Raw genomic sequence first — 27,574 nt, forward strand, 5'->3', positions numbered from 1 at the left:
GTTATGTATATAAGTAGGTTAGTTAGCGTAAGTACTCCTTAGACTTAACCTCTTCATTTCTACACTTGTAGTAGACTTAGACATTCACGCTCAATCCTATCTTTGTTCATTATCATCAACAGTGACCAAGTCCCAGTGGTTGTGTGCTTGCCTTTACCATTTGGTGAATGCTGGTCATAACACCCGGTCACATCAAGATGCAGTAAAATATCATTTGAGAAAACAGCAGCATTGCGGGAAGGGTTCAATGGTACCCGAAGCTCAATCTAACTCCATTGTTGAGCTACATTGTCTTCTCGATGACATGGCTAGCACTCCTGATTTCGAGCTGGGCAACTCAGCAGACAACATCAGCAACTACTCAGTCATGAAGGCAATGATTGCACAAGGTTTAAGTGACTTTTTAGATGAAGATGACCTCTCGGATGATCAGGGAGCTGAAATGTCAGAAGATGAAGAGGTTTTTATGGGGCAGACATGGCACAATGGTATGTTACTCTAACTTGTTAAGGTCATGCTCAAGGGAAAGGTAACTCAAAGGGCTTCAGCTTCAGCTTGTGTGCTGCACCCCTTACCCGAGTACATGCCCTTAATTTCCGAGAGGCAGAGGGGAAGTCTGATGGAAGTCCAGGTAAGTCCAGAGGTCAGATGCAGGGGGAGTTTGGCAGAACTCCAGAAGGCTAGGAATGAACAGAGTAAGGCTACCACAGACAAGTCTGGAGTAGAAGTGGAACAGAGTTAGACTACCCTAAGGTAGAGCCGGAGATATAGTCCTAAGGATTAACCCTAAGACTTGGAGTTGGACAAGAGATCAGACTCAAGTCCGGAGAAGCGGGAATGAGCAGAACTAAGATGATATTCGAACTGAGGAGTACTGGAGTATTACAGAAGTTTATATACTGTAGGTATCATATAGGCAAATCAGTCAGCAAGGTAAAAAGCTATGCCCAAAGCATGTGGAAAGTCTATTAGTAAGTGTATAATGGATCAAAGCAGTGAAGTCAGAAATGAAGTACAAACGGACAGATCAGTAAGCAAAGCGAAAAGACATAACCGGTAGCTGGAGAGCAGTATTCTAAAAGGAGATAGGAGTGAGTATGGAGATAAAGGTGGAGCGCTGGGCAGACAACAGGATGGAGAACTGGACTTTTGCAGGGGAGATCCGGAATTCCAGGTCCAGAGGTATGGGATATGACATAACTATACAATATGCAGTTCACTTTGACATTTTGAGCAGACGACAACTGGGCTAGTGATGCTGCTATTGGAACCAGCAGTGATTGAAAGTGTTCTCGACATCAAATTGTGAATGAGGAGTGGTTTCTGTGGCCTGATAAGATTGTAAGGTTGTCTATCAACCTGCAAACTGTTGTTGATCCAGCAGTGTTGTATTAGACATGCACACTTGATATTCTCATGCACCTTCCATGCTCTGTTGTGACGACTCTCGACAATTATAGTCTCAAGCAATCAGACCAGGACTCAAACAACAAACAAAGAATAGAGAAAGAGAGAGTCACGACAATGGCCACTAAGGACAAGTGTCCGAAGAGGTTAAGTCTAGAGCTCACGAGGAGGGAAGAAGAGCGATAGACGTCAAGTAGATTCTCTACAGAAGGTACAAGAGGTTTAGACTAAAGAACTACTGACTACCTACTAGGGTTTTATATACTATGAGAACAGTGCACGGACCAAGACAGAAGAGGTAACAACTAAATAGGAAGGCGATAATAGAAGCTTCAGGCGTAAGGGTTCGGATCATAGGTTCTGATAAGAGATCGTATCTGAAAAGAAGAGACGGAGATTAACTAGAAGATCTATCTTAGATAGAGATCCAAGATCCAATGGGTGCAGTGATAGGAAGTGCTATGGTTCTAGCTCGTGGAGTGGGAGAGTCCTCAGATGGGAGATTGATCGTTACGTTGATCGGAGATGGGATCGGCGATGTGAAAGGTGCAATATGGGCATAGGGTATTGGCGCTTCTGTGATGGGTGATTGGAATGCAGGGTGATATATGTGACGGGCGTGAAGAGGTGAAGTAGTCACGTGACTCGGGCGCTTAGACTTGGATGCGACGTTAAGGTAAGAAAAATGATTTGTACATGGAACTCGTGACATCTGTTTTTTCAGAGCAACATATTGATATTTTGCTCTGGTTACTTCAGGTCAACAATGTAGACAATATGCCTTTGGTGAAGTCTGTCAAACTCATCAAAGACACTATTCAACGATTATGTGGTATCCACTCAATCCCTTATGATGGTGCTCTTGGGCATAGGTACTATGTTAACTCACTGCCTGACATTATTTGGCAGGTGTGTTGTATTGCTAAAATGTAATCCATATTTTATACTTAGTCATGTTTGAAGGAAATGATGAATCCTCGAGTTCGCCCACTGTTACACTTCTACCCTGAAGATACTGGTATCAAACTGAATGAAGCTCAACAAGCTAAACATTGGCTTGAGGAACTCGACCCGGAGCTGCTTATGCCTGTTGTTAGACTGCACAACCAAGATTTCTTTGTTTTGAGCCTGCATTGTTATCGAGTGGCCAAGCTTGCATTCCATTTCACTGGTTCACACGTGGTGGGAAGATGTACACTAAAGCTTGGTCATTGCAGCCTGTCGCTCATGAACTAGATTGTGGTTGGGTTGTAGAAAATTTTCATTCATTTGAAGTATCAGAAGACGATCTTCTTGTATCATTCAAAAACTGGGATTTGAGTAAAGCAACATCTGGTCTACCTTGCACATACTCAATCTATGGTAGAGTCATTTTATGTTATGACTAGTGTTCACCAAATGGCAAAGTCTAACACACAACTACTAGGACTCGGTCAAGAGTGATGATAACAAGCAAGGATAGATTTGAGCGTGAATGTCTAAGTCTACTACAAGTGTAGAAATGAAGAGGTTAAGTCTAAGGAGTACTTACACTAACTAGCCTACTTATATACATAACATTGAAGAGGAGATATCTGAGTATGAAACAAATCAGCCAATGAGAAAAGAGTTGTACAATGACTGCGGATGATGCAGCATGACATCATGATATATAAGCAATGAGTAAGATGGTGACTAAAGAGAAACCCAAGATCCAACCAGTACTTCTTCTGGAAGCGAGATTGTTCTAGCCCATGGAGTAGGGGAGCCAATTGGAGAAACAATGGGTGATGTGTGAAGAGGTGAAGTTGTGACAGGAAGCAAAGTCACATGACCAGTTCGGTAACTAGAAGTAGCCAAAGGGAAGCTGAGAAACGAAAAATGATTTGTGTTTGGAATTTGTGACATTTTATCACTTTGACTATTATGTCTTGCAAATATCTGTTTAGGTGTTGAATGTGAACCAAATGGCAAATTGCAGCCATGGACATTAACCAATCCTTCTGAAGGCAACCGATGGCATGTTTGGGCATCAGGTGCTCGTGTATTTGCAATGCCTCTCTGGTTATACTGCGACGACACATCGGGAAACTTGTTGAAGAAGTGGAACAAGCACAATTCATTCCTTTTTACAGCTGCGGGATTGCTGCAAGCAGAAGTTCACTGGGAGCACAACATCCATTTTCTTTGTACATCAAATCTTGCCCCTCCACTTGAAATGTTGGATGGTATTGTAGACCAACTTGAGTGAGTGAGATTTGTTGCAAGCAGGCAAATGAAAATAATGATGCTGGTAAAATTTAGAGAATCATGGAAGCAAGGCATCTGGACCTGGGACTGTGTCCACGAGGAGTATGTTCTTGTCATTCCCTCAGTCTTGGCCTTGCTTGGGGACAACCCCATGTAAAGTGAGATGGCCTGTCATATTGGGTCAATGGGAAAATATTTTTGCCATATTTGTAAAGTGAAGGGGCACAATGCAAGCAGTGCAGAGAGCAATCTGGCACAAGCAGCTGCTGCACAGCCTGAAGATACCAACCACAGTGTTGGTGAGGTTAGTGGAAGTGAGTCTGAAGCCCATACTAATGCTCCTCCGAAATCTACACAGAAACGAGCAAAAGAGACCATGGAGGAGATGGTAACATGGGTCAAGCGGTTTGTAAAGGTAACAAATCTGAGTGGTCTTGCATATATTTTTGTTCATGAAGCATGGCAGATAGGAGAACCACATTACAAGAATGAAACTGTCACTGAACTCAAGTCAATGTTCATTCATGCATCAACAGTTGGGAATCAGACCCAGATCAAGCAAAGAAAGACTTTTACAGGCATCAAGGACACCTTTCTAGATTCATTCTTGAATCACTTAGCTGAATCCCACTGCAAAATCTGGGGTGGTAACAAGGCAAAGCAGGAAGCACTCAATAGAGTCAGAGAGACACTGCCCAAAAATGTTACGAGTCCTGTGTGGCGAATCAAAGGTCTCAGCCATTTTCACAGTGTAGGATTGACTTCAATAATGTCTCAGGTATTGATCCTCACACTGACACACCAGTGGAAATCCTTCACACAGTCCTTCTTGGATTTGTCAAATACCTTTGGTGTGACATTGTCTCTGTAAGGATTGGAAAAGACAAATTGAAGCATGAACTTTTAGAAACTCACCTATCATCTGTTGACATCTCAGGTCTTGGACTCAGCCATCTTGCTGGTCACACCCTTGTTAAATATGCAGGGTCTCTTGTTGGTCATGAGTTTCATACCATTGCGCAAGTTGCACCCTTCGTGCTTCATGACTTGGTACCCACAGAATGCTATGATACTTGGGTTGCATCATCAAACCTGATACCACTCATCTGGCAGCCTGAAATTGAAAATTCCACAGAACATTTGGTATGTGGCATACTTTTCAGTTTTATTTGCTGATATTCATATTATCTGATCATTATTGTCTCAGCACAATCTCACAACATCAATCAATAACTTCCTTGCATGCACCGCCAGGTGGACTCCTCAATGGTTCAATAGGCCTAAATTTCACATTCTATTACATGTTGTTGACCACATTCAATGATTCAGGCCAGCTGCTTTGTTTGCAATAGAGGCATTCAAGTCCTTCAATGCTGTCATCCATGCAAAAAGTATCCATTCAAACCACTGTGCTCCTTCTTGGGATATTGCACATTCTTTTGCCCATGGAAGTCGGATTCATCATATTCTCTCAGGGGCACAAATACTCATACACACTGATACAAATGACATTCACTCCAATTCTCTTGATCTTATCCAAGCCTCTGATCCCTCATCAGACAAGCTGCCGGATGTTATAAATGTCAAAGTTATTGGAAAGGGTCCATTGTCACTTGTTCAATGGCCAAATATTATCACTGACTACCTCAGACTCAACACACAAACTGACACTAACAAATATGGTAAAGTTCAATTTTACACAAGTTCCAACTTTGAGAAATACAATACTAAGGGTCAGTATATTTAGGTCAATGCCTTTGTATCAACCTACCACTTCAACCATACCTCACTACCAAGACAGGGAAACATTTTCCAAATGCACTTCAATCACTTCTAAATGACACTCTCAAAGGACATAATTTCCATACTTGCAAGTCTGTGGTACTCTTCAATGGGGATGTATGTAAGATAGGAGACTGGGTCCTTGCAGCAAAGGGCATAGCAGAGCAATCTCCAATTGTAGTGTGTATTTGAGAAATTATTCAGTGCCAAGGCTCAGATGCAGATAAGCTTCTGTGTCCAGATGCAATTCTTCTGGAATGTGGAAGTGTTGGCAAACCAGCAGCATCCTACTCTATGCCTGCAGTCAGGGCACATGGTGGTTTTTTACTCTATCTTGTTGAGGTTGGTGATTTATCTGTACAAGTTGTCAGTCACTGAATTTCTGTTTCCATGAAAGCAAATTTTATGTGCAGCAAATTTGCAGCATCAATGCTGAGGGCACAAGTGCATAGGCTTGGCTTCCAATATTGAGTTTGTTTATGAAGAACGGGCAAAGACATCAAATGCCAAGGCTGTGATACATCATATTGGGAACCCTGATGACCTTGTTCTCAACACTGCATAGGGATTAGCATGGGTATATGAAACCCACATGGGTTGTGGGTGTGGGTATGTTGTGGGTGTGGGTTTAGTAAGCAGATATATATTTTACCAACTCCAAAGACATCCAAATAGTATTGCAAACTCTAACTCCAAACTCTAACTCTAAACTCTAAATCACGAACACATCCTACTGTCATGCAGCCAAACCCCTTCCATTCTGCCGCTAAACGGATTACCAAACTAACTGGGAAAGCCAAGGCTGCACTTGACGAGAAGCTCGAGGCCAAATCAAAAAAGAGAAAGAATGATGACAGTGCCAGTGTGGACAGCACACAGCCAAAGAAGGTAAAAGCAACCCAACATCACAGTAAGAACATTAAAGAAGCACCACGTAATGACCCGGTGGCCCAACAACAGCGCACAGTGGTCTACTCCAACAATGAGGAACTATTACATAACACAGTTGTGGCACCTGGAAACCTGCTGGTCTGCACTGAAACAGAGGACTCAGAAGAGTTGCAAAACGAGGCCATTGTTATCAGTGAAGATGAGGATAATGCTAGCAAACAGATGAGCACAGACAACGAGGCTGAGACCCCTGAGGATGAACTCAGTAAGCATACAAGTACGAAGACTAAATGCCAAGTTAAACATCAGTGTCACAGAGCGGTTGATGAAGGACTGGACCTCACCAATTTATGCATTTTTCGATCCTACTCCAACAATCAAGACAAAGGGAGATCAACGTGCACATAGTTTCAAATGCATGGCGAAGGGATGCCAAGTCAAGATTCGGCGCTTCCTCGACAAGAAAGACGCCCGCTCCACCGGCAATATGTGCAAGCACATCAGGATTTGCTGGGGGGATGAAGTACTGCAGGCAGCAGATGAAGCGAGGAATGCCGAAGAAGCGCATATGAAGATAGTTGGGAACTTCCTGCGAAATGGTTCAATTACTACTGTGTTTGAACGCAAAGGTCAAGGCAAAGTGACTTACTCACATTGCCAGCATACACAGACCGAGACAAAGTAAGAGATTGTTCAATGTAGATTTTGAGGCTGATATAGTTTCGCTCAGAGCCGAGATTGTACATTGGGTCAGCGAAAATCTGCGGCCATTCAAGATTGTTAAGGACCGGGGCTTTCAGTCATTAATGAAAACTGGAAGACCGGAATACTACATACCATCTCCCTCCACAGTCTCGTGGGATACCAGACTCGTCTTCGCCAAAACAAGGCAACAAATAGCTAAAATGTCAAGAGTACATTAATTGAATGCACACTGGAAGCAACTGACACACATACCAGGAATATGATGGAAAACTCAACTTTTCAACTGACGGCTGGACGTCTCCGAACCACTGTGCATATGTTGCATTGTTGATGCATCTGGAACATAAGGGTATCCCACTATGCATCCCATTAGACATTGTGGAGGTCCCAAAAGTGCGTGTACTCACTGTACAAAGTTTAATGACTGGTCTGACCAACCATGACTAGTCCCATACATCAGGAAAAAGGGTTTTTGCCATTTTTGGGCTGTTTATGCAAATAGAGACACTAAGGGCTATATTTAAATATATGTACGCTATATTAACAACTTGAGTGATATAGAGTTAGACTCTTACTATAAATCACACAAATCATATATAGAGTTAGACCCTTGCTATAAATCACACAAATCATATATATACTAAGTATTGACTACCAAAGCGTCTGATAAGCAAATTTACTTGACCAATTGTTAAGAAGAAAACTGTTGCATAAGTCCAAAACATTAGCAGACTTCCAGCTGGAAGGCCAACTAATGTTAGGACCCAAGTGAGGAATAAGATGACAAGATTGACGTATAGTAGAAAGAGAAACTATGTCACCTGGAACAATGTTGTTGTTCTGCCCAATAGCCTTAGTGACTGAATACATATTATGGTGTCATCCTGGCCGTTTAGAGAGTGTGAGCCATTCCACATAAGCCAAATGTTCCTTAGGCCAGGCAACTATAGCATCATTCATGAAAGGAATAGAGTCTGGAAGGCGAAAAATGACTTTTAGCCTTCCGACTTTCATACCTGCAAATGTAGTATTGGTCAGTAAAGCTTAACTTGATAGGAAGTACTAGTAGCATTAGGTAGCGCACCATGAAGTCCAGTGGACTCAGCTTCATCTGACTGCACAACAACTACAACATCAAATCTCCCATCTCCCACGTCCTCAGCTCTGCCTTTCCCTGGCTTAGCCCTGACTGAATCTATCTCCTCCCGGCCATCTACATCATTACCAAGAGTGTCCAATGAAAATTTAAAGGTGTGCCAGACATCCAGTTGATGGAAGGGTAAGCGTGCGTGAGGGAGCTGAATGCGTGATATGGCTTCCCCTCTGGGAAGAAAGCGATTAAGATACACCCTCAAATGGTGCAAAAAAGAAGGACATCAGTGTTTTGATATGATGCTGGTGAGCAGCTGAGAAGGTGATGCCGGCTTCTTGGATATGGCTAGCCCTACTCCTGGACGCTTTTCAGACTCTAGTGCATCCTGTTCCTCCTGCTCCCTCTCTACTTCAGTTGGCTGATAGTCCTTCAAGTAGGTTTCGAACATTGCGACCTTTTCCTGACGACTCAACCACTGAGTCATCTGTGGTAGTTCATCCCTGAAATTGGTAGCCCTCCACCCCTCCTTTGCGTAGTCAATGTGGAAATGCTCAAACATTTCTGTGTTGTAATTATCAGTAGTACCAAAATTTCTAATACACTCAGCATAATGCTGCATGGAGTGCAGCTTAGGGATGTTTAAGTGGTCGCGGATGCCTAGATCAATCAAGATGCACTTGTTGGCATGGTACTGCTCTAAGGCCACTTGAAGATATCCCAGGGAGTCCTTGTTGTGTGAAGGATACTGAGATATATATATAAAATCCAGTAGTGCCCGATAACAGGCCACCATCTATAATTTTTAAACGAGAGTGAGTATACGATTCCCAATGAACTCCAATGAACTCACTTGAGACGGAGCTTTCCCTATTATGCACCCCAGAAGTATCCTTCCCATGTCTTTCCTCTCCTTCCCTGATATCTGAGCCAGGTGAGACCATCCATTCTTGAAATGTTGCATACCAAAACAAGGAGGAAGCGATCTAATCCTAGCATCCAACTCAGCGTCAGTCATCACACTGCTGCACCAGTGGACGAGGTGCTTTACCACCCCCTGGTACAACTGATGCAGTACATCAGGGGTGATGGACATGTGTATGTCGCAATGTGGGAACCCCTCCCAGAATGGGCACCTCACCCCTCCTGAAATGTTGTCCTGCTTGCAGCGCTCCTGAAAGTTGCTGATAGACGTAGAGTTGGCCCTGGCAGCTTCTATTATTTTGGAGGTTTTGTGTTGGGTCCTCCATGGACCGGGGTCTTCATTTCCCATCTGGCTATTATCCACCTCACACTTTGGACAGGTACCGTACTCAGCACAAGTTACCAGGCACTGCTCTGGGTAATCTGCCACATAGCATGCTAGTATCAGGTGCACCATACGCACTTTACCGTCTCCTCCAGTCACCTCAACACCGCTTTTTCCTGCTTCTATTAGCGGCTCCAAAACTATCCGCATAGAGTCATGGAAGAGCTGTTGAATGCAGGTAGATTTTTGTTTCTTGCTGAGCTCAACGCCAACCATCTTGCTGACAGAAAGGTATGCGACAAGGATACAGGCATGCTGGGATGGTTTCCATCTTATGGCTCTGGGAAGGTTCCCCAACGTAAGGTAGACAGGGTAGGCACTCTTGTCGCCAGCAAACTGGGTGAGCTGGGTCTTGTCAGTGGCGATGATGACTGGAGCCACACAAGACCCTGCTGGAAGTCTGTCCTGAGGCAATGAAAAGGGAAGAGTCAGTAAACCAGTACGTAGAAGTCATTGGACGCTCACTTGGACAGTGTTCCACCAGTCCCCAGTCCACATCTCATTGTAGATTCTACTATCCCTGGAAGCATTAGTGAAAACCCTCCTGGGTCTATAGACAATATCGTTTGCGTGTGCTGGATTTCCAAGTAATGTCTTGACAGCATCGATCGGATTCCGATGATAGATGGTATGTTTGTGCTCTGGGTCATTCTTGAACCAAAGTTCGCGAGTCTTCCAGCAAGCACGTGGAGGTACACTGTCGACAATCTTGTGCAATCCCCTAATATTATGGTATGAGAGACCTAGTCTTTCAGAGACCTGTTGTTGGAATGCATTAAGCAGAAAGACAATCGTGAGGTAAAATAGAACCAATGCTCACCCCAGGTATTGCCATGAGTCGATCAAATGATTTGTGACCTATGCCGTCCTGAATGGCCCAGCAGGCAACTCTCCACTCTAGCTCAGACTCAAAAGGTGCAAACATTTTCATTGTCATGGATGTCCCCTCTCCCAAATCTTCCATCTCCACGTCTCTGTTGGCATCAGATCCTCCAAATTCTCTCCTCCATCTCTGATGCACCGTTTCATCCATACATATCACCTTGCCTGCAGTGGGATGCACATCTTCAACTCGCATGTCTGAAGCAGAGGATGGGACGGGGGATCTTGGGTGTTCAGGTGGGTTCCCGATTGGAATGAGATCGAAGAGTCTATCATGGTAGTCTTCCATAACTTGACCTGGTTCCTCCTCCATTTGTTCTTCCAGTCCATCCGTAAGAGGCTCATTTATTTCTCGCATCAGTACATCTTCATCAACTGCGAATTCTCCTGGAAGGGTTAAAGCCCTCAGCTTCCCTTTCTTGTACCATCTACAAGACTTGGCGGTACTAAGATGAGTAGCCAGTCCTTGGGTTGTCCTCAGGCGCTTGTGACAAGCAGGACATACTGTAGGGTCATCGTCCTTAGCTCGAGTGTGTTCAACATTCACATTTAAAGCCTGCAGGGCAGAACGAAAGCCTGTCATCTGGGCAAAGGTAAGATGGTAAGACAATGCGATGGTCTATAAATGTTGAGCTTACAATCAAAAGATAAGAAGTGGATATAGGGTTATCCTAAAGAGAAGGCGTCGGGCATTGTGTCCCACGCCAATACTGCGACAATTTTCACCGACAGTGCACTCATCATCCCGCCTCACTTGGGAAAGTTCACAACCCAATTATTGCAAAACCGTATATGAAAGCTACAAAATGATCGCTACAAAACCACTTGGGCGAATGTTTGTCAAAGTACATGAATGAAGGTTTAAAAAAACATGATCCTCAGTCCAGCCATTGAATACATGCAAGCAACCTCACCACTAAGTATCTTATCCTCTGGATTTTCTCTGACTGCTTCCCTTCCCCAGAGAGATTGGATGAATTGACAGACATGCCAGCTGTACCAGATGATGGGAGGACTGATGATGAAGTAGTCGCACTGGAACTGTCACTGTCCTGCAATAAAAGTGCCTTGTGCTTCTTCGATCCCGAGGTGTTCTCTGAGGTCTGCAAGCCCTGGCGCATCTTGTCGGGAGTGTGGATTTCGAATCCGGCGAACCCAGAAGATGCAGAGATACGGGTGCCTGAAGGTGGTAGGGATGCAGGCAGGTATTCTGTTTGGCTAACCATGACCACCTGCTTGGAGGTCAGGTTAGTCAACAAGTTGTGGAATCTCTCCCTCGCTGTCATGATCAATGACCTGTCTGGTGCACCATCCTTGTCCACCGGTACTGCATCGATCATCTCTCGCAGGACATTGATCAGCTTGGCATGAGTGAGCTTCCAGCGCTTCTGTGCAGGAAAAGGCCACAGCAAGTCGTAGATCTTCCTCCATATTGCCATCATGTTGCTGACCTTCCAGTACGGATCAAGGGAACGCTCGAATGCATCCCACGTCAGGTTCTCCTTTTGCATTATCACTTCATCATCTTGGAAGTTGGTAACGCCGAACTTCACCCATTGAGGCACCGAACAAGAACGCACAAGAAGTTCCGGAGAAGTGGCTGTGGGTGCAGTAGTTCTGGTATGACTGCAGTGTGCTGATGTGAGGGGGGGTGTGTTATTCTCGCCCCAACCTGCATTAGAATGTTTGAACTTCTTTGCAGTGAGGTTGGCTGAATCAACTGTAGTGGAAATCCCCGTCTCTATGGGATCAGTATTACGAACAGGGACAGGCCAATCTTGAAGTTGATGGTAAGGACCCGTAACATTCACCCTGAGCACGAATGCGAGAAAGATAAATGACTCTAAATCATGGCAGATATTGGGGGGATGCTCTCGGTCAACACTACTGTAAGGGAAAGTTCCCTACTTTCATGAGCACTCCAGCAAAAAGCATGAAAAAAGGATGAGCGTACTGTTGTAGTCCACTTCTTTTTCTCTTCCAAAGCTTTCTCTGAGTCATCCAAGAAGTCCAGTGCTAAGCCAAAGTCCCCAATCATTCCAGGACACATGGGAAACCACTCAGATTCTACTGTTTCTCCACAGAATTTGGGCACGCCCTCATCAATGCACCAATTAGGCACAGCGTGATCTTGATCCACTATGGGCACCCAAAACCATGTATTGTCGTCACTGGTATCACGGTGGATTAACCCGCGTAACCAAGCATTGATATGACCTAGGTTGTGGACTCTAAGCATTCTGAAATTTCGGACTGAGATGTGCACTCACCCTTCAAAGCACCTATCAACCCTGAGAAGAATTCCCGTCGACAGGAGAACCAGGTACACCTGACTGCGTTGGTCTTGAAGACGGTTCAATAGTGCACAAGGGGATAGATTTCCGCGGACAAGGGCTTCATGATGTGTTCGCAACACTGTCTGGTACTCGCGCCCCATCACAGTCAATCATCATAACAGGGTGCGTGGACATGCATTGATCACGAATAGGGAGGTGTCTGGGGTAGGAACCTTCTTTGTCCTCATCATCCCACGCAGGTTTGGGCCATCGCTTGAACAAGACTGACTGTGACTTCTTCTCAGCCTCAGTGTCAGGAATAACGTCAGGATACGGAATCTTTTCTTGCTCTATTAAACGAAATGAGATGCAGATCAATGAGGCACAGATAGTTCAGAATGCACCTAGTTTTATGCGAGCCTTTTGAAGGCGCTCTTTGTCCTCCAAAAGTTGATGGATCTCTCCATCCGGTAAGAAACAGTCAACCTGCCAAACTTCTTTTACAATCAAAGTCTCTTGATCAACCCTCAGTTGCTGTCTTGGGCCTCTGACCACCATCACCTGAGTGGTGCGGCCAAATCCGGCAATACCACTATAGATGATTGAAAGCACCGAAGTCGGCACCATGTCTTCTTCTGTGGTACTGTTTGCCTTCATCAACCACAAGGACAAGTTGTTTGTGGAAGTGGGAGCTTGGTAGTAGGGATCATATCCGAGATAGCGAAGGTCGGTATGCATGAACCAAGATAAGACTTGCATGTATTTGATGGGATCGGCGTAGATATCGATGGGTTCAGAAAAGGCCCCACAACCGCGAGTGAAAAGAGCGATCCTCATTTCTGGTCCAGTCAAGAGAGCTCCTATGAAGAAGCGACGATGCACTTGGTTAGTGAAGACCAGATGGGAAACTTCTACCATGTACTCCTTGGATGCCTTGAGAAGAACCTCGGAGTGGCGATACTTGACGTCAATAACGGATTTAACATTGGACCACTCGTGTGAGTCGTTGGTCACAAGGGTGATATCCGGCTTGCGTGCGCCAACCCCGCTTGTCTTGGATGATGCTGCCACCCCTGATCTGGCTTGAAAGAATGTGGTACCTGTGCTTATCCAATGGTGATGAGGATCGTCGGAATTGTGTGGTTGTATGACTCCCAGCTCTGTGAGGTACCGATCCACCCACAAGCACATCTTCACGCTGGGAATGAGTTGTGAAATCTGTGTGCAATGGATGCAAACTCACCTTGTTCAAAAACTCAACCAGGCGCACTTCATCGGAAGGACTATACAGCCAAGGACACACATCCTTTGACCAATGACTCATGACGAATCCTTCAGCTTGGTTTAGTGCCTGCAATGAGAGATTGTGAGGGTATGTCGTCTGAAAACAAAATGCACATACCTCTGTGACAAGTGTCTTAGTCACAGCCATTGTGATCGCAGTGTTTGTGTCAAGGTCAGCAACATCCGCAACTTTCATCAAAGCACTGAGAAGTACAGTATTCACTCTCTGGGTTTCTATCTGGGTCTGTACAAGGATATTGGTGGATGATGGCGTCTTCTTGCTGGGCACTTTATTTGACATCACTTTGCAGCCTACTTCATGTATCTTCTGCGCCATGTCCTGAAGTGTGTCATCTGTGAGGTTTACAGAATGCAGAAGAAATAGTGTGCGGAGGCGCGTGAACAGATCATAATATCGGCCGTCGTTGATGCAAGTTTGCTTGACAGCCTGCAAATTGGCCTCATTGAGGAAGGATGGCATGGATACACTGCCATTCAGAAGAGGGAATGTATTCAAGGAGCAACATCTGTTATTGTGGAAGGCGCGGTGTTTTAGGGTCTTCACAGCCCAATATTCGGTATCTGCCTGGAGTGGTCCCTTTGCATCCAGGTTATGGACACAAGAACCCATCTGGTGGCATTTATCAATAAAGTGAGCAAGGCATGATGGTCCAACTGACATGGTAGTGAACTCTTTTGAACTCTTCTTTGGCATTTGGAGGAGTAGTGTCAGTTTGGGGGAGAAGTGCAACATTTTCCGTTCCAGTCTGGTGGAGTGTCCACCAAACAAGCAACCCAAATCCCACATAAAAAAGGTTAGTACTAATCAGTTTGTCAACAGATGCGCTCATACATCCATATCAACAAGAGCAACAAAGTAAGTCTTCTATACAACTGCGATGTTCGAGGCGATCAAGATGAGTTGCATTCACAGATTTACCAGACTCCATTGATAACCGTTAGTGAGTCAAGCTGGGCCTTAATGGTAAGGTGCTTCCTTGTGGGAATTTCCCGCCCATCAATCCAGCGTGCATTACTGCGAAATGTTTCACTACCAAATAAGGAGCTGCCCGCACACCATCCAGAACAACGAGCTCTCGAAAGATGACGTCTATTCAAGTTTCCTTTGGCGACAAAGAATTTTCTCTGGTTTTGGATGCCCTGCAACTCATGCAAAGCAAGCTAGCTGTGACTCTTGCTAATCGTTTACTTACCCATACCCCACCTTCACCACATTCAACCGAAGACGATCCAACGGGAGGCAGACAATACGCAGGTGGACGTGCTCTTTCGGGTGGCAAGGGATCTTACCGGGTGCAACCTTACCGTCTTTGCCCAAGGAATTCCAGGAATTTGGCTATGGGAGGAAGGTGGACCATCAGTGAAAAAACGGCCCGTTCTTCCAACATCTCTGCAGAAGCCTTCATTGGGGTGATTGTGGCCATGGACACTGGTCTTCAGTCGGATCTGTCCCAGTGGATGGAGAGTATTTGCTCTGTGGCATCTGAGATTCAGTTTTCAGGTGCTACTGTGACATCTTTGACTTACTGGTGTAAGGTTTGGGGTGGAAAGGGTGTTGGGTGGAGTTTGATTTCCATGGTGAACTACATCCAGCTAGCAATGAAATGCCAGAGGTGCGTTTCAAACATTCATTCTACTTTCATGATCGTTAATCAAATGGGCTTTAGCATGATAGATTCATCTACTAATTACAGCGATTTATACAATACCCTACCAGTGGACAGACCTACTCTTTACACCTTTCTGTTCTGGATTGCCACCGGTTTCAAGTTCATGCACTTGGCAGCAGGGGGGTCATTCTATTTACTAATTCTAGTGGCCGCCAAAGACCTGCGATGGACTGTAACTGGAATGCAAGCCAACGTGCCCTAGGAAATCGCCAAGATGTTGAGAAGGCCGAATTCCTGCGGTAAGTCCCGCCCAGCCCATATCAGCAGTCAGTTCCTGTACCTGAAAAAACTGGAACAGAAAGCGATTTACAGCTTCTCATAGAAAGGAGAATTATACCGATGATATCTCGTCTGCATAAAGCGCTACCTTTGAGCATGCCTGGTGCGTTTGTAGCCCTGGACCGGGAGGTGGACTGGACATGCATTAGGGACACTGACCGCCTTTTTGATGGGGTGAATACTAAGTAAGGATCATCTTATCGCTGTTCACACAGGTATCTAATTATATCTATTTCAGTAATTACCAGCTCCCTTCTCGTCGCAAATCGGCGTGGAGAAGTTGTCTAGACCCTTGCTGGGACGATACATTGAGCCTGGGGTGCATCACCAGGTCATTTGGGGATGTAGGCGCAGCAAGACTACCACACTTACCCAAATTCTTCGACGACTCTACCTCCATCAAGACCTTCCCAAGGTTGATTTCCATAGAGACAGCCTTTAACCATAACACTCCAGAGAACCGACACAATCCGGTTAACGGCAACAAAGTGCAGAACTTGCTGTGGACTATCGAGCAGCGAAAGATCGTTGAGGAGAGTGCAGTAACAATCACAGATACAGAAGATTTAAAGGCGAAGGTGAGCTTTCATGGGTCTGGGAATTGTATGCAACTGACAGGTCTTGTACAGGGCAGCTATCCACGTTCTACCCCTCTGGAATCAAACAACCGGACGCCTACATCAAGATTCCAATGTCTATCCTTCCGGGAGCATTGGAAATTCGCAACTTGGATGGGAGCCTCATGGTGTTCATCTGCAATTTCATGCCTCCTTCAATGCGAGATATGCTTTTCCCATTACTGAAATCTGCTTTTGATTGCCTAGAGGTGTTCACGAATCGCACCGTGTTGTCTATATCTCAAGAGACCCAGGATCCTGAGGCCGTATTACAATCTGAAGCAAACGAACCATTTCGCTGCATTCACTTTAGCCATTGGAATAGATACGGTCTTTCGGTGAGTACATGCTTATGTTCATTGATATGCAGACACTGACAGTCTAGTAGGGCAACATGGCACCTGCTGACGCACACCCTCATGATTTGGTGGCTACATCAGGCAGAACTAACCTCACGCAAACGCTGCCTTACATGTCACGTGAAACTTTTGAATACGAGCAACTGTATCTCAACATCCAGAATAACCTAAGGGAGGTTTTTGAGTGGATAGAGCAGACAGTGAGTGATTTTTGCGGACTGTAGTACGTTCTCTAATGCATAATGTATTTAGGTTGCTCATTATCTTCCAGACGACTATACTGCTCTCGCTGAGCTTGTTGATATTCTTCCCAACGCTGGTGGATCACCGGTAAAACCTTTCTTGTCTCTGCTAGTGAACATCAACGTCTGCACAATAGGTCATCGAGACAGAAAGGACTTTCGACTGTGTTTAGTACTGCCCATCGGTAACTTTGTAGGGGGTGGACTGGTGATGAGGGAGCAGGGAGTTGTTGTTGAGATGCATAATGGTGATTTTGCTTGCTTTAGGTCCGATGAAACAACACATTTCAACTTGGACTACATAGGCGAAAGAGCCTCCTTGGTACTTCATTCAGATGGAGAGTTTCAGAAGTGGAAGGATAATCGCAATGGTTGGAAGGATCATGGGTGCTTCAATTCCACTTAGACTCCTGTAGATCTTACATTGCTGTCCAACAGTCGCTCATCTTTCAACCATGGACCTAACTGTTACCAATGCTCAGAGTCTACTTTCCCCTTATTTTGAGTAAGCAGCTTCTATCCGCATTGCCTCTGAGCTTATCATTCAGAAGGTAACAGAACCGCAGTCTCTTTGCTCTGAGCCGAACTTCATTTATGTAATTCTGTGCGTGCTACTAATATTTCCTTTACTTTCCCATTCCTTCTCTCTTATTCTACCCATGTCTAGGCCTAACACTAGAAGTGCCTCAGGGCAAGGCTCATCTGTCCCCATCCATGGTAATGGAGTCTCCTCAGCAGCTCGTGGAACATCCTCAACATGTGGAACCGGGCGTGGAACGGGACGTGGAAACAGACGTGGAAATGGACGTGGAAATGGACGTGGAAATGGACGTGGAAATGGACGTGGAAATGGACGTGGAAATGGACGTGGAAACGGACGTGGAACTGCACCAAGAGGTAGAGGCGTGGCTCAGAAGGGTGCAGTGGATACCAACAAGAACACCAGCACACCACCGACCTCTACTAGGGATACCTCCTCATCTGCCTCTCGGGCATCTCAGGCATCTCGGGCCAAGTCCAAGTCTGCGACTCCTGGTGGCCTTTCTGCTCAGGAGGAGAACCTGTTAAAGGAGCTCACTGCTAAGAAGAAAGCAGTGGCTTCTCAGGCAGCTGAAAATGTCAAGAATGGTAAGCATTAGACCACTCTAAGCAAAGTATGCTAATATGTTGTCGATAGCATCACGCAAGAGGGCAGCAGATCTTCTGTCCAATGAGACAGATAAGGAGTCCTCTGGCTCTGCAGATGAAGGAGATGCCCACCATGCGCAGTTACCACCATCAAAAGTTAGGAGGATTCGGCGATCAAGCTCACCTTTCGCAGACTCTCAAGATACCGGTATGGTAAAATCAATTCTTGGTTCGGAGATTGATAGCATGGATGAGTTGGACAAGGAAGACCAGGAGTACCAGGAGGAGGAGCAGGAGCAGGAGCAGGAGCAGGAGGGCAAGGGCAAGGGCAAGGGCAAGGGCAAGGGCAAGGGCAAGGGCAAGGGCAAGGGCAAGGGCAAGGGCAAGGGCAAGGGCAAGGGCAAGGGTGAGGGTGAGGGTGAGGGTGAGGGCGAGGAGGAGGAGGAGGAGGGACAAGGGGAGAAAGACATGGAGGGGGTGGAAGGGGAGCACGCTAAATTTTCTGGTGAAGAGGTAAGTGCTCATTGTGATTTGATACAGATAGCTAACAGACTACTACCACCAGGTGCAAGTGAGCTCGGAGCCATACATTATGACCAGCGTTCCCAGATCAAAGGTATCAAAGGTAGCTACGCTCGGTCATATGGAAAGCCCCCGCACCAAACGCATTGCCATCTCTGGCCACAAGGCCCTACGTTTGCATGTCACTACAGTAGAAGGCTTTCCTTCCTCCGCTGATAGAGACCAGCTGTGTTGGGACCTCATCCTGGAATCGTCCAAGCAAGACAAGTTGTTGTGGGAGAAGATGAAGGAGATACAAGGTGATGATGCCCTCAAGGCTCAGCTCATTGACTATGCAAGTGACTTTCTCTTTCTTGTATCTGTAAGCTGATTAGTACTCTTGCAGACATGGAAAGGCGCCACTCAGATAAGGGGCAAGCTTGTCGCCAAAGCCAGAATTAGTATTCCCGCCTGTTTTGGAGTTGGGGCAGGCTCCGACTGGACTGATGATGACCTCCAGGAAGCTTTGAAGTGGTTGCTGGATGATATGAGGTTTATGAATGGCGGCATGGATGTGAGGGTGAGTCTTCAACTTGGAAGACCAAAGCAGAGTTGGACTAATACTAATAATTCATATACCCAGAATCTCACCTGTGACGCACAGGCACCACTCAAAAACCCAGCATTCAGAGTACTACTGGAGGCTCAGTGGTGGGGTCCCAAAGGTGAAGGTAGGAGGTGCGGTAGGAAGGGAAATGCCTACACGGATAATCTTCCTATCCTGGCTCTTATCGGTTGCGCAGTAAATCACTATCCTTCATGCTTGAGTGTGACTGATGATGATTGTAGGTTGAGTGTGTCCTTCTTGGAGTAAAAAGAGGATCACCGGTAGACTTCTCAGAAAGTTACTTCAAAACATGGTTTGATTTTTTAATTTTAATTTTTTATACATATCTAATGCATTATCACAGGTGGGAGTGCTTTATGGAGTTGCTCACACAATTTTCCAACAAATGTCCGACTTATTTGGAGACTGTCTGGGATGAGCTGAAGGAGGGGCTCTGGTGCGTCCATGATTTTCACGTGTATAGACTCTGCTAACAGTGCCAATACAGGAAAGGCCACACTGCTCTATCAACTGACGCTCCTACCCCAATATTTGATTTCTCAGCCCTAGAGACAGCAGCTAAGGTATCCAAGCAGGGGAAGGCATAGTAGTATATTCCAAATTTTTGTCACTATGATTAACTATAGTTTGAATTGATTTGTCTTTGGTCCTACTTTTTTTGGCGTGAAAAGTGAATATAAATGCAAATATAACAGACATATAGCAAACATATAGCAAAAATATAGTGAATTAAAGGAAAAAAATTGAGGTGCCTCCAAATTTTGGAAGTTGAATATATATGCATATATATACTCCTAGCTACAATTAATGCCATATGGATCTATAGCTCACTATATGTGACTATATGTCCTCTCTATAGAGGGGGGGATTGCTTTAGATGCTATGACGTCTATAGATGCTATATATTCATATATAGTGCTATATGAGCTAATATAGCAATAACCCTTTTTCCTGATGCACGTTCCATGGTGTCTCTGGTGCACACAGTGGAGGTAAGGTATCATTTCTAGCCAATCTACAAAGGTATTTCTTGCCCTATCTCACCTCTGAATACTAGTACTGACTCAGATGAACACATTGAATTTAGCTTTTTGTTGTAATGGCCGATAATACCAGCAATAATGACACAACATGCAACAAGATAGAACGTGTTTTGCATTGCCGCAACATTTACTCCTTTAATGCTGATGAACACCGCCTCCCCTGCCTTGCTCACTGTTATGACTAGAGTTCACCAAATGGCAAAGTCTAACACACAACCACTAGGACTCAGTCACAGTTAATGATAATGATCAAAGGATAGGATTGAGCGTGAACATCTAAGTCTACTACAAGTGTAGAAACGAAGAGGTTAAGTCTAAGGAGTACTTACACTAACTAACCTACTTATATACATAACATTGAAGAGGAGATATCTGAGCATGAAAGAAATCAGCCAATGATAAAAGAGTTGTACAATACTGCGGATGACTGAGCATGACATCATGATATATAAGCGATGAGTCAGACAGTGACTAAATAGAAGCCCAAGATCCGACCGGTACTTCTTTCGGAAGCAAGATTGTTCTAGCCCGTGGAGTTGGGGAACCAATCGGAGAAACAACAGGTGATATGTGAAGAGGTGAAGATGTGACAGGAAGTGAAGTCACGTGACCGGTGTGGGTGAGGAAAATAGACTCTGGGGTGATTCAGATGTCTAACAAGGGTGTGGGACTAATACTCGTCCTGAGGGGATTGCTACTGGGTAGCGGGTCCTCAAGTAAGTGCGAGGAAAGCAAAGACTAGACTCTGTCTAGCAACCTGAAGGGTTCCGGTCCTTACTAGGACTGGGAACACAGTGATATGGAAGGTATGTGATGAGCGGAACTAATGCGCAACAAGCGGAACTATGCGCAACAAGCGGAACTAACGGGGAACAAACGGAACAAATGGGGAACTAACAGAACTAATGGAGGGAAAAGGAAACTACAAGCCTGCAGGAGGATGATTGGGCAAAGTTGGACCAGGCTTGTGTCTGGTACTTGCTCCAAGTTGTCAGATCCGATGTTGGGCGTTTTGAGTGGAACTCACAGAGGTGGGAACATTGCAATGAGATCAAGAATAGATTCAGGAAGATATTTTAAACAGTGAGTGGAGTACTGGGAAGTACTCTGTAAGTGGAAGTGGAGTCGGGTCTATCAAAAGGTGAAAAAAAAACCAAGATCCCATCTATTGCTATCTATATAGGAAGGGGTTCCAGAAAGTGCTATGCTACAACCAAGTGAGACTGTGAGATAAGGAACCAGTTCTGAGTTGCAGAAGGATCTGTATAGGTATCGTAACACATGTGAAATGAGATAGGAACATGTCAGTAACATGGGGGACATAGCTAGTACTCACCAGTGAGGATGGAAGGACGGGGACAGGATGGAGGAGGACATTCCAAAGGCTAAAGGGATATGATGCGCGTGGTGCGCGATTGTTCTGCTGGGTTCCGCTTGGTTCTGTGTAGCGGATGGGTCGGATAGGACGTGGATGGGTAGTGGAACACATGGGAAGATGCTGGTAAGGCTTGGGAATTATACGGGATACGGGCCTACAGTGGGGACGTTCCCCACACTGGTTCAGTAACTAGAAGTAGCCAGAGGAAAGCTGAGGAACAAAAAATGATTTGTATTTGGAATTTGTGACACTCACATTCTGAATCTTGCTATCATTGCTATCATGTCCATCATCTCTTGCATTGCTGCTGTGGAAACTACTACTGTGATCTGGGAATTTGATTCTTCACTAACGAACAGCCGCATCTTGGGAGGATCACTGGATGTTGTTGTGGCTGTGTGCACTCTTGCAATTAAGGTACATTGCTGATGTTGAGATTCATAGTACTGCTAATGATCTAACAGATACAATGCTCAAATCAACGAATTGAATACTTTCAGGCGCTTCAACTGAAGTGTGGAATCACAACTCCACTCAAGATCCCTCTTCATAGCAATATTCACTGGGGAACTGCTGATGGCATGCTCAGGCATGCACACCTGTTGCAACAGGTAAGTGAAAACACGACTGATGGCAGTGCTGCATTGCTAATCCATTTACATAGCCTATAAATATGTTTATCAATACTGCAGACAAACTCTTTGGCCCCATCACTACTATCCGGCATCCTGTGCTTGGAAAGAAACATATTCCCTGGATGGCCTTTTCCTTCACAAGTGCTGATTGGGAGCAAGTTGAAGATACACGTGTCATCATTTCGGTACGTTCCTTGTCTCATAGTAATATCTTACTCTAATTTATCTCTGTAGGACGCTAATGAAATCCAGCAATACTTTTCTTCTGAAAGTTAACCAACTCTATGGCATGCAATCCCCACATTCAAGGAACTACTGACAGCATGGGAGTGGAAGCGGGATATGCCAAAGTATGTACTCTACAAGGCTGTCATCGAGAAGGCACTCGACAAGGTTGGTAAGTACTATAGAAAGATGGACGATAAACCTGTCTATGTGCTTGCACTGGGTGCATTCTAATGTTTTCAATTTGCTTTGATGTTACTGATGGATTTACAGTTCTTCAACCATACTATAAACTTGAATACATCAAGATTGCCTGGGGAGGACCGGAGGAACAAGAACAAGAGGGCGCAGCTGGAAATCCCAGTGCCAGGGATTGGCATGACAAGGACTATGGAAGACTATTGGAAGACTCGTAACTCCCCCACTGCTGCACATCTATCAGCTTCCACCCCATCAGGCACTGCCACTGTTGCAGTACCAGGACTTGGAGGCTCTCACAGTGATGCCACTACTATGGAATCTGAGTTCGACCAGCATCGTTGTCTGCTTCTTATAAAGGCAACACTCGACCACAACGCTGGCTGGGCTGAGGAACTGTGGAGATACCTCAAGGTCATACCTGACGTCTCAAAGGATATGGACATCATTCACTGGTGGTTGGTAAGTGCATGGGCATTTGTATTATCTATTCAACTAATTCTTTTGTCAGAAACATGCTTCAATATATCCTACACTTGCAAGGATTGCCATGGACGTCTGTGCAATTCCTGCATCATTGGTTCCATGTGAACAACTTTTTTCAGGTGGTGCAGAGACAGCCACCAACAAATGCTCTCGTCTAGGTGCTGAACATTTTGAACAGCTACAAATGCTCAAATTTTTGTGGCGTAAGTCTCTCATCAATTCTGCCCAAGCAAACTCAGGTATTGTTGAGGAGGTCTTGCTGGATGAGTACAAAGATCTCCTTCTTGTAGATGAGGACATGGCTGACTGGGAGAATGAAGCTGGTGAAGTCCATAGTACATAAGCCTCTAGTACGCAGTATTTTGTAGTAATTTTCATATTTTGGGGTAACCAGTCCTAGGTTAGACTGGTTGTAGTCAACTTTTCACCAGTCTGATGCCACAGATCAAATGAGGCAACTGGCAACTGGTAGGGGTGATATCAAGGGGCAACCAAGACCGAAGTTTGGTCTAGAAAAGTTGTGGTCCGGTTAAGTCTGCGGTCTTTTTCCGGTTGCGCAACCGGACTTTAAAACTCTACATACAGTGCTATCTAATAACTCAGGACTTACCGCCACATCAAAATGAAGTGTCATGAACGTGATCCTGTTAGGATCAAAGATAAGATCACCTGCCACAATCTGTATGTTTGTCTATACACTTCAGACACTTGATAGACAATGGTGCAAGCAAATTACTTACTCGTTGCTTGGGACTGAGTGAAAATGTGGTTTCAAGACAGATTTGCAAATCTGCGAGAAGTTGTTGTGTTGACTGGTGAGAGGCAGCAATCATGTGTTGTTCCTTGAGAATGCAGAATATACTGCCAAGGAGATAAGTTCTAGTTGCAAGGTCAGATTTGCTCAATCCATGACTGAGCTGCAATGCAAAAAAATCTCAGTGTATGGATGAAAAATCAAACCATTGATGTACCTTAGCAAAACCATGTAGGTTTTTCCATAAGTCCTGTTCTGTGTCGCCAAGGCCAAATTGGTTGGCAAGTGTGTTCACAAAGAGGGCCAACAATTTGGGGCTTATGTGAACTCGAAGGTGGGGATCTAGTAGTGTGTTGGTGGCCAGAAGGGCTCATCAGCAAACTTGAATTTGGAGGACTTCCTGGCTGGGAACCATTGGGTGAACCAGATAATTGGAAGGATGATAACACCTGTGGCTAGGAACCAGCAGGTGGAATAGAGAAGTTGAAGGACATATTTGCAGACTGGGATGAGTGACAGTGAAAATGAATTACTGACTCAAATGTGAGTTGCTGGAAACTGCTCTACTAATGAGATGTGATACTACTCATTGACACATTTATACAAAAACTCAGCTTACATTAGTGGGTTCCATGTTGTAATAAGGATCATGTTTGGTGGTAGTTGGTGCTGCAGTAAGGATGGCCTCTGTTAAGACCGTGCTCAGGGGTAAAGCGGAGTCTGAGGGGCTTGGCTTCAGCTCGTACACTGTGCCCCTTACCCGAGTATGTGCCTCTAATTTCGGAATGTAGTCCGACACGAGTTCTATGGGTTCCGACAGGACGTCGGAATGGGGGTCCTCTGAAGGAGGACTGACAGACTACTAGGTGAGCACAGGAAAGTTGGGCGGGAGTTGTTCCACCCGACAGGAGGGAGGCAGGAGACTACTGTGGTCGGAACCAACAGTAGAAGCAGAGTGGAAGGGACTGCTTGGGTGAAGTCCGAAGCAGAGTGGAATGGAGGGGACGGATGCGAGAGTGCAGGGTTTAGTTCCGACACACGGGAAGTCAGACGAGCAGAGGAATGGGGGAACAGGGGAATGGGGGAACGGGGAAACGGGGGAATGGAGGAGTGGAGGAGTGGAGGGTGGCCAACCTAGGGAGTCAATCCCCTAGGCCAGCTAACAGGAGTTGACTAGAATCAGGCCCAAGTCAAAGAACAGAAGAGCAGAGCTTAGAAAAGGTAATATTCAGACTGAGTATCTACAGACAAATGTACATATGTTTATATACTCTAAGTGATGAGCATAGCATAGCAGAAGGCTATGTGCTGAGTGTACAGGATTACAATAGGATGACTGAAACATACGAGAATAAGGCTTGGGGAACAGTAAGTACGTGACAGATCAGAATTGCTAGGGTATAGGGATTACCGGTGATCCAAAAAGCGGAACTATGATACTAAATGGGGATAGGACCAGTTGAGTGGTTCCTAGTCTAGGAGTGGACCGGTGAGGCGGTCGGGCGGACTAATAGTCGGGTAGGGCAATATGAGCGGAACTGAAGGATCCAAGTGGGTCAGGAAAAGCGGAGGGAGTAGGAGTAGGATTGGGCGGATCAATAGGACGGGGGAGCGGAACCCCAGATAGGGTCGGATGGAAGGGGTATGGTGTCAGTGTTAAGGTCGTGCTCAAGGGAGAGGTTGCTCAAAGGGCTTCGGCTTCAGCTCATGCGCTGCCCCCCTTACCCAAGTACATGCCCTTTAATTTCCAGGGGACAGAGGGGAAGTCCAACGGAAGTCCGAGGAGTTCCGGAGGACTAGTGTCGGTGGAGTTCGGCGGGACTCCGGAAGGCTTATGTGGGGACGGAGTAAGGCTACTATGGAAGTCCGGAGTAGAAACAGAACAGAGGTTAGACTACCCTAAGGTAGAGCTGGAGAAGTAGTCCTAAGGTTTAACCCCTAAGACTCGGAGGTGGACAAGAGGTGAGACTCAAGTCCGGAGATTGCAGGAATGAGCAGAACTAAGATGATATTCGAACTGAGGAGTTCCGGAGTATTACAGGGGTTTATATACTGTAGGTAACATGTAAGTAAATCAGTCAGCAAAGGTAAGGGCTATGTACGAAGCATGTGGAAAGTCTATTACTAAGTGTAACGGATCAAAGCAGTGAAGTCGGAAATGAAGTAGGAATGGACGGATCAATAAGCATAGCAGAATAGGACATAACCGATAACCGGAGCAATAGCTAATCTAAAAGAAGTTAGGGGTGAGTGCAGAGATGAAGGTGGAGCACCGGGCGGAATAGTAAGATGGAGGACCGGAGTTCAATGAAGTAGATCCGGAATTCCGGATCTGGAGGTACGGGATATGACAGTCAGAGGACATAGGGGTAGTGTCAGAAGAGCAGAATGGGGTTGGGCGGAGGTAGCAGGGCTAATCCTGCTGAGATGCACTTCGTGCATTGTCGGGGAAGGAGGAATGGAGCGGACGGGGAAACAGGGGGCAGACCAGGGGTGGTGATGTTCACAGGTGGTATTGGAGGTGCTCAGATCTGGTATATGACAGCCTCAAGGCATAATTTCAGTTTCATTGTTGTAATAAGGATAATGTTTGACGGCAGTGGGCACTGTAATAATGATGGCCTCAAGGCATAAGAGTTTTGGTTTTGAATTGCTGTTGTAATAATAAGGATTGTGTTGGATGGTAATAGTGGGCCCTGCAACCAAACAGCAACACTGCATAGCAGCAAGTATTGGTAATCAACTAAGAAGGGCACAAAAAGTTGTGCATAGCAGATGATATGTAGAAGGGAATATAATGAAGAACCTGCTCCTAATTATTAGGTTACTGAACTTGTAATACAGACTGGTGTTGCTGTAGTGATCTATTAACTTGTTGGCTTCAAGCACCCCATCCATGTGGTCCATGTGCCACTGCTATAGATGTCATGGAAGCTCCACTTGTGGTGTCATTACGTGTCTGAATCTCCCTTGCAGCACCCTCAGGGATTGTGAGGTTCATATCTGATGGCTGAATAGGTACCCAAAGGCCTTGCATGTGCTTTGCATCTCACATCCATGCAGTGTTAGGGATTGGCATGGGTATACCCCGGTGTGAGGAGCAAATTCCACTACGACCTCAGCGCTGATAACGGCTGATTCGAGTAGTGAGCCTAAAATGTTCAGTTCGACCTGAGGGAAGCAGAACAAAGCAAACCGAATTGCTGCCTCAGTATAAAATACGAGGGGCGCGACAACAAGTCGAAGAGCAGCTGATCCAATATATGTTCAGCGTGAATGGTTACCCGCAAAGCCGACTGACTATAATTTCTACCAACCGCTATGCAGTGTGCGAGCGAGTGCGGCCGACCGAGATAGATGATGGGGAATGGAAGTTTCAAGATGAACATGCGGACGGACACGAGAATAAGATCAGAAGAGAACGGAACACAAAAGACACGGCTTCTGAGTGAGAATTAACTTGATTGCAATAATGGGCGAGCACTCCTTAAGTACAAAATCGGCTACTAGGTAAATAATGGAGATAATCATCGCTTGGGATGTCCAGGCTACCTT

General features: G+C 45.5%; 9 protein-coding genes across 9 annotated transcripts; 5 read left to right on the forward strand and 4 right to left on the reverse strand.

The window, feature by feature from the left end:
• Window positions 1-2,103: 2,103 nt before the first annotated feature.
• EDB91DRAFT_1238171 (uncharacterized protein) lies at window positions 2,104-5,854 on the forward strand (the record flags this gene model as incomplete). Its single annotated transcript, XM_041321678.1, has 15 exons — window positions 2,104-2,316; window positions 2,371-2,526; window positions 2,598-2,769; window positions 3,336-3,633; window positions 3,691-3,760; window positions 3,800-3,940; window positions 3,995-4,051; window positions 4,103-4,367; window positions 4,415-4,779; window positions 4,844-4,939; window positions 4,991-5,087; window positions 5,112-5,369; window positions 5,489-5,598; window positions 5,623-5,760; window positions 5,816-5,854. The coding sequence occupies 15 exons, from the start codon at window positions 2,104-2,106 to the stop codon at window positions 5,852-5,854; spliced, it is 2,475 nt and encodes an 824-aa protein (XP_041175457.1).
• Window positions 5,855-6,565: 711 nt separating this feature from the next.
• EDB91DRAFT_1056014 (uncharacterized protein) lies at window positions 6,566-7,461 on the forward strand (the record flags this gene model as incomplete). The annotated part of the gene is made up of 3 exons (XM_041313974.1): window positions 6,566-6,990; window positions 7,040-7,223; window positions 7,270-7,461. The coding sequence occupies 3 exons, from the start codon at window positions 6,566-6,568 to the stop codon at window positions 7,459-7,461; spliced, it is 801 nt and encodes a 266-aa protein (XP_041175458.1).
• A 929-nt stretch (window positions 7,462-8,390) lies between these two features.
• Window positions 8,391-10,338, reverse strand: EDB91DRAFT_1238172 (uncharacterized protein; the record flags this gene model as incomplete). The annotated part of the gene is made up of 5 exons (XM_041321679.1): window positions 8,391-8,900; window positions 8,958-9,053; window positions 9,183-9,818; window positions 9,879-10,172; window positions 10,234-10,338. The coding sequence occupies 5 exons, from the start codon at window positions 10,336-10,338 to the stop codon at window positions 8,391-8,393; spliced, it is 1,641 nt and encodes a 546-aa protein (XP_041175459.1).
• Window positions 10,339-10,533: 195 nt separating this feature from the next.
• Window positions 10,534-10,800, reverse strand: EDB91DRAFT_1013213 (uncharacterized protein; the record flags this gene model as incomplete). The annotated part of the gene is made up of 1 exon (XM_041312453.1): window positions 10,534-10,800. A coding segment is annotated over one exon (267 nt), but the record flags the coding sequence as incomplete, so codon positions are not given.
• Window positions 10,801-12,067: 1,267 nt separating this feature from the next.
• EDB91DRAFT_1018692 (uncharacterized protein) lies at window positions 12,068-12,644 on the reverse strand (the record flags this gene model as incomplete). The annotated part of the gene is made up of 3 exons (XM_041312524.1): window positions 12,068-12,199; window positions 12,367-12,512; window positions 12,566-12,644. Coding segments are annotated over 3 exons (357 nt in total), but the record flags the coding sequence as incomplete, so codon positions are not given.
• A 47-nt stretch (window positions 12,645-12,691) lies between these two features.
• Window positions 12,692-14,537, reverse strand: EDB91DRAFT_1250281 (uncharacterized protein; the record flags this gene model as incomplete). The annotated part of the gene is made up of 4 exons (XM_041323206.1): window positions 12,692-12,921; window positions 12,976-13,762; window positions 13,815-13,922; window positions 13,974-14,537. 4 exons carry the CDS (start codon window positions 14,535-14,537, stop codon window positions 12,692-12,694), a joined length of 1,689 nt encoding a protein of 562 aa, XP_041175462.1.
• Window positions 14,538-15,406: 869 nt separating this feature from the next.
• EDB91DRAFT_1013339 (uncharacterized protein) lies at window positions 15,407-17,185 on the forward strand (the record flags this gene model as incomplete). The annotated part of the gene is made up of 7 exons (XM_041312456.1): window positions 15,407-15,489; window positions 15,544-15,739; window positions 15,814-16,010; window positions 16,064-16,403; window positions 16,460-16,780; window positions 16,831-17,001; window positions 17,054-17,185. Coding segments are annotated over 7 exons (1,440 nt in total), but the record flags the coding sequence as incomplete, so codon positions are not given.
• A 1,629-nt stretch (window positions 17,186-18,814) lies between these two features.
• Window positions 18,815-19,887, forward strand: EDB91DRAFT_1056005 (uncharacterized protein; the record flags this gene model as incomplete). Its single annotated transcript, XM_041313970.1, has 6 exons — window positions 18,815-19,031; window positions 19,068-19,153; window positions 19,280-19,474; window positions 19,522-19,592; window positions 19,644-19,740; window positions 19,777-19,887. The coding sequence occupies 6 exons, from the start codon at window positions 18,815-18,817 to the stop codon at window positions 19,885-19,887; spliced, it is 777 nt and encodes a 258-aa protein (XP_041175464.1).
• Window positions 19,888-22,003: 2,116 nt separating this feature from the next.
• EDB91DRAFT_1083577 (uncharacterized protein) lies at window positions 22,004-22,997 on the forward strand (the record flags this gene model as incomplete). The annotated part of the gene is made up of 6 exons (XM_041315639.1): window positions 22,004-22,138; window positions 22,186-22,332; window positions 22,386-22,541; window positions 22,591-22,627; window positions 22,679-22,753; window positions 22,855-22,997. The coding sequence occupies 6 exons, from the start codon at window positions 22,004-22,006 to the stop codon at window positions 22,995-22,997; spliced, it is 693 nt and encodes a 230-aa protein (XP_041175465.1).
• Window positions 22,998-27,574: the final 4,577 nt, after the last annotated feature.

Source organism: Suillus paluster (genome assembly GCF_016628075.1).
Source record: "Suillus paluster strain FC165 chromosome Unknown EDB91scaffold_41, whole genome shotgun sequence".
In the NCBI taxonomy this organism is placed as follows: domain Eukaryota; kingdom Fungi; phylum Basidiomycota; class Agaricomycetes; order Boletales; family Suillaceae; genus Suillus; species Suillus paluster.